Consider the following 14,197-nt stretch of genomic DNA (forward strand, 5'->3'; position numbering starts at 1 on the left):
ACACACACCACTCCATCTGGCTTTACAGTAATGAACTCGAGATTGGCAGATTCGGTGAGAGATACACATTCAAGAATCGATATTTATATGCCTAATAACATACAATTGTACCTGGCATGTTGAGTAATTCCTGCATTTTAAATATTTCTTCCTTTTCAGCTCCGTTTTAGTACAAAGAACGACTTCATTGTCTCAGAAAGGCATATATATATTCCTTGCAATACATGACTATTTTTCGCCTTGCTGGCAACACTGTCTTCTCATTCGGATGTCAACCTGTTATTGGATTTTTTTATATTTAGTGCTTGTATGCCCTACTGTTGGCGCAGTTCTGATTTCACCGAAGAGTCCGTGCCGTGGAGAGAACGCAACTGCAGTTTGAGATAGGAAGAATTAGTTGCTATAATTAACACCCCCAGGGAAAATGATGTCTCTGGCCGAATCTACCCAGCGTTCGTTGGAGGAGGAATCGTTCATCATACTCGGGACCTCGCCAACACCCTCGATGGTCAACTATTCCCTCGCCCCGGTTTCCTCGCAGCCAGCATCGGTGGTGGAGCGTGAAATCGCAGACTCAGCAAAATCTTTGGCGACACTCACAACTTCAGTGCACAAGATGGAAATTTCAACACAGCTCGATTCCAACACGTACAGCCTGCTAACGAACGGCGGAACCGTTCTAAACGCATCATCCATTGCACCACAAACAGCAAAATCGTTCGATGAATCATCATCCCCAAAAGTGTCAATGATTGCATCAACCGAATCAATGCACCAAGCGCCGCGCTCGGTGAAAGGTTCCCTGAAAAGCCTGCAATCGATCGAGAACAAGGAAAATGTCCCGCGTGATGGTCTGTTGGCCAGCTCCATCCAGACTCCGACAGCCTCCTTCATCCTGGGAGAAACACAATCGATACTGCAGCAGTTTCCCAGTTTGGCCCATTCGTCGGTCTCTTTCGAGGAGGTTCAGTTGCTGCAGAAGCTTAGCATGGAGCACAGCCAGCTGAAGGAAAGTCTGCAGCGGGCTAATGTGGCGATGCGTAAGAACTTCACGTCCATACAGCAGCTGCAGGACGAAACAAAGGCACGGTACGCCGAACAGGACGCCTGCATAGAGGAACAAAAGCTGAAAATCGAACAGTTGTCAGCGGAAAATAACCGGCTGGTGGCAGAATTGGAGGCTTTCAGAGCTGCTGCGACTACGAAGGAAAACGAGCTGCAGAGTTCGTACAAAGAGCTGCAAGTGGAGTTGGATGAAGTTGGTCGAGTGCGCGAAGTGGAACGCCAATCGGCTCAGTCCGAAGTGGACGAACTGCGCAAGGAATCATCGGAACGGCAGGCTATCATACAGAATCTGACCAAGCATATCGAACGCCTGGAACTACAAATCAAAGGCTTTGTGGTGGTGAACAACAACAAACCCGAAAGTGACGATGGAAAGGCGAGCTACGTTTCGGGAGAAACTCACAAACGCGAAATGAAGCAGCTCGAGAGACGTTTGTCAATGGAGGTGGCCAAGAATTTGGAATTTGAAGATATGGTAAGTAAATGCATTCTTCCATGGTTTGGAGTAACTCTTTGAATCGAAATTTCTATTCATTTTAGCGAAATGTCTACGTCGATGAGATTAACTGTCTCAAGGCAAACGTAAAAGCAGCCGAACAAATTTATGCAGCTACACGTGTCGAGACGCAAAAGCTGTTTGATGACATCAAGTCCCGTGACGAAAACATAAAGCAACTGCGTGAGGAAATTACCGGACTGCAGGAGCGGGTAGAGATGCTGACAGTACAGTCAGACATTTTCCAGAAAGATTTCGAAGCCGAACGTACCGCCCGCGAAGAACTGGCAGGTGAAAAGAGTCGTATTTTGGGCGAATTCGAAGTATTGCAGCGTCGCAATGTGGAGCTGAATGCGCAAGTTTCGCAATCGTAAGTCAAGTACCGCACACGCAATCGTGAAGCCTTAATTACGCGGTAGTTACAATGAATGGTATCATTTATTTTACAGAGAATCCGAACGCGAAGAAGCAGCGCAGCGCGCTGCAATAATGGTTCAGAAGGCTACATCCAGCCAGAAGACGACGGAAAATCGCAACACACCCGCCGACCAGTTGGTAGAGGAAGAGAAGGAACCGCACAGTTTGCTACGCTGTCCGCTGTGCCTGAAAGGGTACAAAGATTTTAGTTCGTTGCAGAGCCATGCGGCTGACTGTATGGGTATCGATTAGGATGTGGTACCGCCATGAATTACCATGAACAACGTTAGGGTGCTGTATTTAGCCAAACCTTATTTCAAATACTGTTAAACATTTGTCCATATTACAATAAAAGTATACTGATGAAACATAACATACAGTAATCGGATGCGAGACACGCAATAGAGTAGAGATAAGAGTTGCGTGACTCATGTGGTGGCAGTATCCAGTGGTGATTCAGCACGTGAATTTGATGTTTGATAATGAATGTCTTATCAGAATCACAGCTGATGATCCGACTGATATCGTCAACAAGGTTTTATTTTGTTTTCTCTACCAAGGAAGCTTCACTTAATTCTAGATCACACACGTGAGCTATTGGGAAGATTTACCTTATTGTACAGCTAGTCTCATACATCCCTCGGAACTGGTATCTGAGCAACAAAACAAAAAGGTAGAAACGAAACGAAAGAATGCATCCAAAACAAACTCAGCAATTCGTACGAAGCCAACTGTCAAAAGCAAACCAAAACAAAGTCAGCTGAGCGCGACAAAGGTTGCCGGGATAGTGTAGCTTGCTGGGACGGTAGGGTTAAATAATTGGGCTGTTTTAATCATGTCCGGCGTTTCCAGCACGCAGAAAAATACCATTCTGATGGGTCGAAAGTGTTTTCTGTGCCAAAACACGCGCTATCGCAGCAGGCACTGCCGTTTGTTTCGATTTCCTGCGCGTGGTACAGCCATGTGGAGCCGATGGTTAACAGCGATGGCACTCGGTGAAGAAGACATCCGTCCAAACGAGCATCCGCGCGTGTGTCAAAGGCACTTCGATCCAAAGCACTTTCTCACCAGGCAACTCTCCGGGATGGCTGTACCGGTGTGGAATTTGGAAAGAATCAAGCATAAAGAGCTCTACACCGGCGAAGAGTATTCGTCTAATGTTGTGAAGATCTTTGATAAGAAAACAGAAGCGACCGGTGACTGTGGTACTGAATATGGTGAATTATCAGACGAGAAGATTTTGGAATATGAAGTAGCTGAAGATGTGCCGTCGGAAGAGGAAGAATTGGATTTATGTCCACCGTTATCCACGCACGCAACTGGGGATGAACAATCGAATGAAACTGAAGCCACTACTGCTCCGACCGCCCTTAGCTGCAGTATTCTTCAACATGAAGAGCTCCAAGAATTGCTCTCGCTGGAAAGAGTTCGTGTGGAGCAACTGTTGCGGTTGAATGCCCAACAGAAGCAAATTATCGAGGATCAGCAAAATCTACTGTGGCAGCTCGGTGTAGAATACGTTGCGCTTCACCCGGACAAACTTGCCGATGATTCGGATTGAAAAGAAACCGAGCTGCACAACACGGACCGTTTGAATGCATGTGCGTTTATTTGCAGTATTTGAGGAGCCGACAGGAAAAGCCGTGCGAATGAAGCCACTTGTGAGGTAATAGTCTAATGCACAACCAAAGCACATCGAAGTAGCTTTTAAAAGTGGAATGATATGAGCTTAATTCAGTTCCCGTTTTCTAGGTCCAGCTGTTCGCGCAAAGTTTGCAAAGCACGGCGTCGTAACCGTGTGCACTTTGCACATTTCATCTTCTTGCGCTGGTAACATTCCCGATGGCTGACGGTGCTGCAACGTGTACAGCTGATGGCGTTGTCGTCGAACGGAAACAAAATCTGATCATTGTTGCAAAACTCGCAGATGTATGCTTTACCGGAGCAGATCTGTAAAAGACAACCAACACACAGTGTATGGTTTTAAGTGATTCAAGAAGCCGGAATCTTAACGAGAACGTTTCTCACCAAACAAGTTCTTATGTGATGTTCGAATGTGGCGCGCAACGTACGAAGCTGACCTACCAACGTTCCATCTTCTACGCCAACTAGATCCGCCACACTGTACAGCTCGACCGATTCCATCAAATGACGCCGTTCTCCGATTTGTTTCGTCACAAGTTTGACCTCATCGGCCAAACGACAGGCGATGAGGTACCGCTTCATTTCACCGAGCTGCACACGAACCCGCTTCACTTCGGCCAACTGTGGAATAAAGGTAAACAGACGCGGATTTTTCTCCTCCAACCGGATGACGGGTTTGTGTAGCAGTAGATTGATCTGCTGCCGTGACGCACGACAAACTTTGCGCGGCACAAAGTCCCAGTTGTTGGTGACCCGTGCGGGAATTATGCTGGTATCGTTCCAGTGGCAGGATGGACAGTAGTACAGGCCGGTGTAATCACACAACCGCGGTTGAATCGAATTCAGTTTCTCTATTGCACAAAAAACAAAAAAACCGAAACCCCGGTTGGTTTTTTGTTGTCGTGAAGGAATGTAAAAAATGCAATACACCTACCTGCTTTAAACTCCAGACCGAAACAGTTTATGGCGGTGGATGTATCTGCAAACGGAACGGATTTGTACGATGCTAGTTCAACTAAACACATAGAAGGATCCACTTACTGTAGCTCAGCTGCGTTCCACATTCAGCGCATGTGTACTTCTGAAAGGCCAATCCAATCTCTGGGCAGATACATTCAATCGGTTGCTTGTGTTCCGTCGTTACAACGTGTGCACAGATACGGATTACGCTGCGCAAGCATTTGTGATGCACGGCAAAGGAACAATCTGGCAGGAAATAAAACGTAAGTGGTCTTTACTTGTAGCACCAGAAAACCGCGCAATATAATGGCCTACCATTGCAAACGTACGACGCCTGCACCACGTTCCAAATGACACCCGAACAGTGATCGCAGTACAGGTTCCGTTTGTGTTGCAGCTGCTGGAAGGGGAACTGTTTCCGGCGTACGAAATGATGCCCAAGTATAACTTCCGTCTCTTCCAGCACCGCCTCCGGATCGCGCGAGTAATCGAGCAGCTCCCGGTATCGGTACCGCAGCTCCACCAAATGTCTTATCAACCATTTCCTTTGCTCCGTGTCCGGTCCGTAAGCGTTCGAGCGTACCAGGGACCGGCACACGTCAATGGCCTGCGCCAATTCCACCAATGTTGCGTGCTGGTCTAGCGGAACCAGTTGCCACTTTACGCGCAGTACAGCAGAATCCGGACTGGGTGGGGCTGTGCCTTGAACGTCCACCTCCTGGGTACCGCTCTGTTCGTCACAAAAAGCACGTAACGATCCGACGGAACTGTTCATGGGTTCCAACGTTCGGTCACTGCCATGGGTACTCGTTTCCGGTACATCTTCATCCTGTTCGCTGTCCTCCGCATCGACATCTTCGCTCCCATCGTTGTTGTTATCATCGCGCTCGGTGGAACCGGTTTTTTGTCCACGAGTTATTTCCTCCGACAGGCTTCTCCCACCATTGTCCGCGAATGTTCCGGCAAGCAGTAAGCTATTTACCGTACTCGGATTCCACAATCCTTCCCGGAAGTTTTGCACCGTGCTCTGCATAGTTTAAACGAAACAGCCACCGATCGCTATAATTAACCGTACTAACGTTACATCGGGACAATGGCTCATCCGCTCATTTGCACTTGAACGACAGTCATTCGGTCATTCTTATCAGTGTTTTAGAATGCTGTAACCTTTTTTTTTATTTCACCACTATTAATCACATTCTTTTCCACTAGGCGGTTTTGCTTGGCGGATGATTTAACTTACACACTTTAAGCTCATTCTTCTCCAATCTCCCTCGGCGAAGGCAAATGAAGGTGTTAGTGAACCAGGAACCACAGCGTCGTCCGATTGTTAGCTATGACTCAATCTGCGTTGCTTGTTTTTGTTTGTAAATTGTGTACTTTTTTCCTTTTTAGAAAGATTCACACACCAAAGAAAGTGTGAGGAAAAAGGCACGTGCTTAGTAGTTTACTCTTTTCTACCCACAACCGGTGACGGGGGTGTTCCGTTTCCGCTTTTGCACTTTGCTGGGGAGAGAGAGAGAGAGAGAACACTTATTGGCGGGAAAGGATATTTTCGCTCTCGGCAGAATATTTACGTTCGTGAGACTCGTTAGCAGAGAAACAACGATGTTAATTTGTGTTCTTATATCCTGACAGTGTCCTAGGCCAAAAAGTAGCGATGGCATGTGACTTGGCAGCGCCGTCGTTGCATTGCCAATGCATTATCCCGGTCATTTTGGCGGACGCATCAACGTCATCACCCGACCTTAATTTGAGCCTACTCCGTCTCCTCTGTCCAAGTGAACGACCTAAAATGACTTTACGGACTGAGTCGTCCGGTGTCATTATCATGACATGACCAGCTTACCGGATCCTACCGAGTCTAATTCGCTGTACGACAGTGGGTTCGCCGAACAGCTCCCAGCCCATAGTCCTAGCTTCATGCATAGAACCAGGCTCATTCCCCTCAAGAAAGCATTGTTATTGAACGATTCTGCAATAGACGAAAAGAATTACAACAACCTCTTTAGCTTTGGAGGACAAAGAGTCTGCTGTATTGGGCTAAGGTTCTATCAAAAAGGGTTCTGGGGCATGAATCATTTTGTGTAGCTCTCACCAAACATTACAACATGATTGCTCTTCATTATGTTTCGACGAATAAAGACGTCTACAATTGTGAAGATCAATCAATCATTGTTTCATAGCAAAGTGACAACCTCAAGATAAAGCTTTATTTCATTCATTTATTTCAAGTAGATAACAGACAAACTACCCAGAACTGTTCATTACACGCAGATGTACTAAACTTCAGTCGCAATACGGGATTATAGTAACTTCCAATACCGATCTACTCGTCGTTTATGAGCGATGATGAGACAACAGTGATGAGCATCAAAGCTGTAATATAAATTAGTTGTTGGTTTACCTTTCCTCAAGAAAGAGATAGTAGTGAAGAATCGAGAGATAAAAAATTGACTGCTTTCGTCAATGAGTATACTATAAAATGTGTTGATATCACAATTACGTGGTTTCGTATCGCTTTACATGGTGGTGTATGGTGTGAATGTAACTGACACATTCGGGGCGGGAAAGCAATTTGTCCCTGATGGTTGGGCCATTCGCACGGGATGATAAACGTGTTAATTTAATCTACAACCGATAGTCTCGATTGTTGTCTCAAGTGTCTACGTTCTACGATAGGCTATCGCCGTCGTTTTCGTAGTTTTGAATCCGCTGGAGTGGGTCACAGTGTGGGCGCAGGTGCCAGAGATTTGTAGCAATCGTTCCAGCTATGGCATTTGCCGACGATGAAGCCGGACCGGCGAAGTTGACTCTTGCCGTGGAGCCACCAGCCGAGAAGGACATTGCCATTCAACATGTGCCTTCGGTAGATCCCTCGGTGGGGCTGGACCTGCTACTGCTGGTTTGCTTTCTGGTGACGATTTTGCTGGTTGGTTTCGTGCTGCGATTGTTTCTGCAAATGTGGCGCTCCCGTATCGAGTGTCGCTGGTCAGAAGATGAGGCAGCGATGTTTCGGCAGTTAGTTTAGCGGACCGGCGAAAATTAGTAAACACCACACCGTGGGCATGGCGAGTGAACCGCCAGCAAACAAAAGCCACAAGCTCTGATCTGTGATATTTGGTGCAGTTAACAGTTTACGTCACGATGATAATAAAACGTACCGGTGCGATTTTATTGAAGGGTTTTGTTTTTTTTTTTTACCACCCGTTTATTTCACTGCAACACCGTGTACGCACTGCACTGTGATAGGTAGAAGTAATGATGGGCTCGTTGTTGGTGTTGATAGAGTTGAAAGAATTAAAGAGCACATGGTTGAGGTAGAACCAACGTAAATACGCAAACTGACCAAAGACTGGCTAAAGTTACTGAAGAAATGAATGAAAATTAAACTGTTTCATAGAACGTAACAGTTTCTATTTTGTTTATCATTTTCATTTGCACATGCTGCTTCTTTCGTACTTTTATAATGGTTGAAAATTAGTGTAAAAACAAATGCAAATGAGACGATCATTTGAAGCGGGAATTACACTAGCGCCATCTATAGGATTATCCCGCAACATTAACCAATTGAGGCATATGTTCTTCGATGATAACTTGAAAGAAAATCGTCTTGTACGCATCTTTTGAAGGTTATAAAACGATAAAATGTAACACGTTGTGTATATCTGATGGCAATTTGTAGATTAGAAAGCGATGCAATTATTACGAGACCATTTTATATAAAATCATACCTTTTTGGCGTATTGATGCTCCTGCATACTCTTTTATCGTTTTGACTGATCGATTTTTCCATCAAATGTCCACGCAACGCACTTTCTCGACGAAACACCAGGTTCGTCATGCCCTGTTTTTTGGTTGGCCATAAAATCGTGCATTTTGACATGCAAGAAAACTGATATTTATGCGTGAACTGAAAAAATAAACTTATCATTGCGTGTTTGAACACAATAAATTGCCTAGTTTGATTGGAAGAACCTTTTGAAGAAGATGAAAACCATACTCAAAACGTAAAATGCGGAAAACCACACCTAGTTGTCGTTTGAAGCTCCAATACCAGCAACGCTTATGTCAAATGGTGAGCTGTCAATAGGCGCTCGATGTGTAAACCTGCAGGTCACTCTGGTACGTGGTACGAAAGTGAAAAATGCAAAGAAACGTGAATTCGTCGAGTTAATTTCGCACAGTATAGAAGCGTTACCAAAAATCAGCGCCGTGATTCGTGCCGCACAGTAAACTTGGCCCTCACCGACCGCCGTGCCAAGAAGGCAAGCCCATAAGCCCCAAGGCTGAGTTTTCTTCTTCGTGGCTATCCGTGCACGGGTTTTCCTTCTTCCTCTTCGTTTGCCCCTGGTGTGGTGCGTTGTGCTCCCATTCCGCGTTCTCTCGTGTGTGCGTACTTAAATAGAAATTTTTTCATGCCACCTTTTTTCCTACCACCGACTCGCGACTGTACCCGAAAGGGAAATGAATTTCCGTGACCGTGTGTATGTGCCAACAAGTGTGGAATCTTCTGCGGCCGTGTTTAAGAAAAGAAAAACGCTAAACGTTCGTACTTGGATACGAATGTGTGGGGTCCGCAACATGACGACGGATTCCGCCACAGTTCCAACTCCAAAGAAGGAAAGAGAGCGAGAAAGAGAGAGTGCGAAGTGCATCTGCCCGGAGCAGGAATTGTTTTTTTTTTAGCAAGAAGGGTTAAGCCGTGTTGGAATATAGTTCCGATTTTTCGCTTTACCAAACGGCAGCGCCGCGAATCGTTTTGTCCGTGTCCCAAACTGCACGTCTCCTGTGTGTTTATTCTTCCCGTATGTCATATGCAACTTCGGTTTTGCTTCCTGTGTGTTGATGTGCGTTCGCGCACGGTCACCCATACCTGTGTGGTGGTACGCACCGTACGTGTGTCGTCGCGTCTATCGCGTTCCCTTGATGGCGTTTTTACGCGAGATGTGAAAAATTATTTTTATTTCAGCAGGCTAGAACCGCCTTGTCGTGTGTGGATGGAAGGGGCAGGTTGAGAAACAGAGGGCGGAAGATGGTGTTGAAGGCAGAGGAGAGAACATGGTCAGTTGGATTTATGTAACACGTTCGACGAGATAAACCCGAACACACACACACGCAAAGCGTGTCCCCACAAAGATATCGTCACCCTCCGCTACGGTTCCCTTCGCATCTCCTTCGCTCCCACATCGTTTCTTTTATAAATCCAACAACACAGAAAAGTGATCAAAACGTCGGGAAACGCATAACGCGGTTGGAATTGCTGTTTGAGCGGCAAAATCTATGTGTGGTAATTGCGCAAATCCGGCCCCGTAAACAATTGCAGATTGGAAATAGCAAACGCGTCGTCCTTCGTTCACGCACGGAATTGACGTTTAATACGGTGCTGTGTGTAGCAAGCTGTCAAATTTGTGTGCATATAGCGCTCCCCGCGTAAACGCGAACGAAGGGAAGAAGATAATGGTGAAGAAATCTCGGCTACACAATCCACATCAGGTGGCGCCTGCTATGATGGTGCAGTGTGGTGTAGTACTGCAATGCAAGGAGATGATACGATTAGCAGGCTAAGATTTTCTTTTAACGTCATGTTTTCGCTTTCCGTTTGCAGTGTTTCTCTCTAATTTTAGCACCAATCCGAAGTTGTTGATTCGTACACCGTCTGGAGCATATGGAGAAAAGCAGCCATTTGGTCGGTGTGAGATAGTGAAAATCACAGCAGCAGCGGGACGAGAGTTGATTTGACCTTCCGGAGTTAGTGCTCCGGAGCCGGAGGTTTGTGCAGAAGTAGGAAGGTGATGTGTGCGTCTATGGTTTCCGATTCGTCGCTGTTGGTAGTCGCTAGACGACGGGCAGCAGCAACAGCAGCAGCCTCCATTGGCGAAGATTGCTACCGTCGGTAGTGTTACCGTACGCAGCAACACCACACTAACCCTACACCGGCTGGCCAGATTGGTGGGTGCGTCAAGAAGTAGGGTTATCTGAAAAGGTTCTACCCTTTGCGAAACGATATTATCGTGCGGATGCTTCTCACCAGTACAGGCGTGATTAACGAAGTGTGTAGTATACTCCGTAGTGCAGTGCTTGTGTGTTGCTAGTTGTGAATTAAAAGAAAAAAAATTGATAAAGATTCACCTTCTCGTTTTTTTGCGTTTTGTGAAAAAGAAAATCGTTTAACGTCGCAAGCTTTCCTACGTATAGATAAGCAGTTGTAATAAGTGCGTTAGCGAAACGGTTGGTGTTTTGTATGTTAAGGGATTAAGTGTAGTTAAATCATCAGGCCTTTCGAAGATACGCTATATCGCTACCAACATGTCGTTAGACAACCGGAATACGTCCGCCCAATTTAAGCGGGCGGAACAGCTGAAACGATGGGAGGAGTCGGAGATGAACAAAAAATTAAGCGGCGTCCCGAAGAGTCCGTCATCCCGGCGGATCAAATTTTCGTCCGGCTGCATCTTCCTAGCGGCTTGTGTCGCCGGCGATAAGGAGGAAGTGGAGTGGTTGCTTAACAACGGAGCCGACATCGATACGGCCAACGTGGATGGGTTGACCGCTTTACATCAGGTGAGTAGGATGTTATGGGATTTTACACTTGCTAAGCTGCTAGTTAAACGAGCATTTGGTGAGATATTACTTACCAACATGTCATCAGAATTGTACTGAATATTCATATATGTAAATTGAAGATACAAATGAACAATCGAGGCTTGAAGACAGATCCAGAATGAAGTCCGCCTACTGAGATGTATCCATCTGAGGCTTCTGTAGAGATAAAACAAATCATACTTCCTACTTAGATGTATCGATATTAAGATATTTCCTGTATTTTAGATCACCTGATAAGGATAATCCACATTGTGAAGTGCGGCTGATCTTAAGCGATGTTAATAAAAAAAGGATATCGAGGACTTTTTAATGTCCAGCCGCAATCAATGCTCATGCCCATCAATTTCCATATTTATGACTTGATGGCGTGCTAGAATCATAACCGTACGAGTTCAATGACCCATGAGTTATTGTGACCCTAATGAAATTTTTGAGATCTTCAACTTTAAAACAAAAACTACGAAAAGATTTACCCTATATATGTTCACTAAGCAGGAATTAAAAATGCTACCTCAACACATCCTACAAGCATTTTGATAAGGACGCGTCATATCATTTCCTTTGTTTACAAAGTTTGTTTGTTACTGCAGGGCGCGCACAATTTCGTGTGCGTGTGTTGTGATATAAACATCGCCACTCACCGAATACGTTGCCGCCAACGTAGCTCACCGCTTTGTTGTTGTTTTGCTTGTGCTGCCGGTGGGTGGTGGGCTTTTTTAACCGCCTCCACACCCCACAAATAATGTCAGGCGAGAGCGCGCGCGCGCAGGCTTCACCACCGTTCAGCTGCTTTCTTTCATTCACTGGTTCATTGATGGGGTGCCGATATGGAGCGAGAGAAAAAAGGGAGTAAAGGATAAGGAGTTGTAGGAAGAAATCGACAGGATGCGATGGCACTCCGTACTCTGCCGAAGTCACTCATCTGCACACATTTGCGTTCCACATTTCTGTTCCAGGTTTTGTTTGCTACGGAACATGCGGACATGCGCTTTGATCGGGTTTTTAAATATTTTGGATGTTCGCTTTTCGTTGTTGGTAGACGTATTCCTTCCAGTAAATATGAATTCTTTGTTTACATTTGCACCCTCATCGCTTGGAAGGGTGAAATTATCGGAATCAGGTCTATAAACCGAAGGTTTCCTTGCAAGATACTTTCAATTAACATGCTTTTTTGGTAACACAGTCAAAAGATTCTGAAAATCAATCAATTTCATCATAACATTTAAACATTACCGAACCACAGATGCTCATTCCGTCCCTGTATCTATGGGTGCGGATGAATTTTGCCATAAGGCCAACTAATCCAAACCAGCTACCACGGGGTTTGCGGTGTTGCGATTTTCGTTTGCTAAATTTAGCTTCTTTTCAAAACAAGAATAGCACGCATTTTCCGCACGAAAGCCGATCGGTTGCGGTTGCGTATGGTTTCGCGATGGCCCCAGCCCCAGTATCATCACGGGTGGAGTATGAATTCGGTTTTTACACTGCCCCTCGCGCACTGGTGGTTGGCGACTTTCACGCGCTGCGGTCCGCGGCTGCCGGCCATAATTTCGTCCCGCGTGTCTTACGTTTTGTTGCAGATCGTTTTAACTTTGTCCGCCGCATCGCCCAAAAAAAGCAAAACGTTTTTGGGTCCATCGTTCCGCCCTTCACACACACACACACCCAATGTGCAGAAATGTTAAGAGAGATTTCTGGTAAGCAGCAACAAAGTAAATTGTTTATGGGCCAATACTGGCGTTGGTTTTCCTTTCTGGTCGGCTGGTGTGTGGCCGACCGGCTAGCCGTGGCTGAGGCCTAACGGAAAGATACATTATCCGATCGGATTTCTCGCTGCCTGGGCGAGGCAGTAACGGAAGCCGATCCGTGGTCGGGTTTTAGCGTTTGAAGATTAACGCTATCTAAATGTTTATGGAGAGAACGAACGTTTGAACTATGTTGCTGATGAGTAGAGTATAGGGGAAACATCCAACAGAGGCCAAACATTAAAATATTGCATTAGAAAATCAAGTAAGAATACAAGGATTTACAAAGTATCCTACACTGACGACTTAAAAAAGCGGGTTTATCGAGATTTTTTCAAAAAAATTTATAAATGTATGATGGAAATTGGAAAAACATTTGTCGATTCTGTGGCTGCTTGGTTACTTTTTTTTTCAGTCCAAATTGGACAACTTCTGGACAATTGGGATATCAATCAGAACGAACAGCGTGGAGTCTCGGACTTTTGATTTTCTGATCGGTGGACCTCCTAGAGGCTGTATTTTTAGAGCTACCAATTTTGATATTTTTTCCCTTACTCTACGCTAATCTTGCTGTCATTGTACGTAGGTTCCGTAGGTTACGTAGGCGATTCCAAAAAGCTTGGATTGAAGTGGCATTTGTTAAGATAAAGAAAATGATAAAAAACAGTGTAAAATTCTAAACATTTTTCAGTTCTGATGTCCACCAACTTTCCGAAAAAAAGGTTCTATAATCATTTGAAGTAAAATTAATTTTGCATCACTCTGTTGTTACCGTTCAATTCATGAAAAATATGTTAGGGCAGTGGAGTGCCTGTTATCCGTGCTACGCATCGAATTACTTTAAGCTCGCCGGATAATCGAATAGCACGGATATCTCCTTTTTATGGTAAAAACTAGCGTTAGTGAAGCTATTCTTTTGTGGTGTCTAAACATCAAACAGTTTAGCGAAGTATCAAAGCGGATCAAACAGGTTAGCGACCACTGACCTGCACACCGCAGAATCCCTCTGATGCTCACGTTGACAGATAATTTCCATCGGTGAAAATTTTACCTTCGTCAAGACCAATTCCATTATTGAGCTGAAATCTGTCAAGAACGAGTTGACAGAAAATTTCCATCCAAATCCACCTAATTTAATTTAAAACGTGTACAATACTGCCGTGTTTAGAAACACTGGCGCGTGGAAAAAGCAATACCTGCATTGCTACCACTAGCTAATTAAGTGATTATTTGCTTAACGATCTGGTACGTCAAATGCTTAACA

The 14,197-nt window shown here is 45.2% G+C and overlaps 4 protein-coding genes across 5 annotated transcripts in view; 3 read left to right on the forward strand and 1 right to left on the reverse strand.

Annotated features, from left to right (window-relative positions):
- The first annotated feature begins 424 nt into the window (after positions 1-424).
- On the forward strand, positions 425-2,230 carry LOC128713686 (NF-kappa-B essential modulator). Its single transcript, XM_053808550.1, has 3 exons — positions 425-1,540; positions 1,606-1,931; positions 2,011-2,230. Exons 1-3 carry the CDS (start codon positions 425-427, stop codon positions 2,228-2,230), a joined length of 1,662 nt encoding a protein of 553 aa, XP_053664525.1.
- A 14-nt stretch (positions 2,231-2,244) lies between these two features.
- LOC128712975 (uncharacterized) lies at positions 2,245-3,539 on the forward strand. Its single transcript, XM_053807839.1, has 2 exons — positions 2,245-2,263; positions 2,788-3,539. Exons 1-2 carry the CDS (start codon positions 2,245-2,247, stop codon positions 3,537-3,539), a joined length of 771 nt encoding a protein of 256 aa, XP_053663814.1.
- A 173-nt stretch (positions 3,540-3,712) lies between these two features.
- On the reverse strand, positions 3,713-5,615 carry LOC128714130 (differentially expressed in FDCP 8 homolog). Its single transcript, XM_053809005.1, has 5 exons — positions 4,898-5,615; positions 4,664-4,828; positions 4,557-4,601; positions 4,007-4,473; positions 3,713-3,928 (listed from the first exon to the last, which is right to left on the reverse strand). Exons 1-5 carry the CDS (start codon positions 5,613-5,615, stop codon positions 3,713-3,715), a joined length of 1,611 nt encoding a protein of 536 aa, XP_053664980.1.
- Positions 5,616-10,891: 5,276 nt separating this feature from the next.
- Positions 10,892-14,197, forward strand: part of LOC128712028 (protein phosphatase 1 regulatory subunit 12A) — a 64,627-nt gene continuing 61,321 nt past the window's right edge. For both annotated transcript variants that reach the window (XM_053806922.1, XM_053806923.1), the window contains exon 1: positions 10,892-11,146. In XM_053806922.1, the coding sequence (XP_053662897.1) occupies positions 10,892-11,146 (255 nt within the window). The remainder of the gene's footprint in view (positions 11,147-14,197) is intronic.

The sequence above is a fragment of the Anopheles marshallii genome, chromosome 3, assembly GCF_943734725.1.
Source record: "Anopheles marshallii chromosome 3, idAnoMarsDA_429_01, whole genome shotgun sequence".
Lineage (NCBI taxonomy): Eukaryota > Metazoa > Arthropoda > Insecta > Diptera > Culicidae > Anopheles > Anopheles marshallii.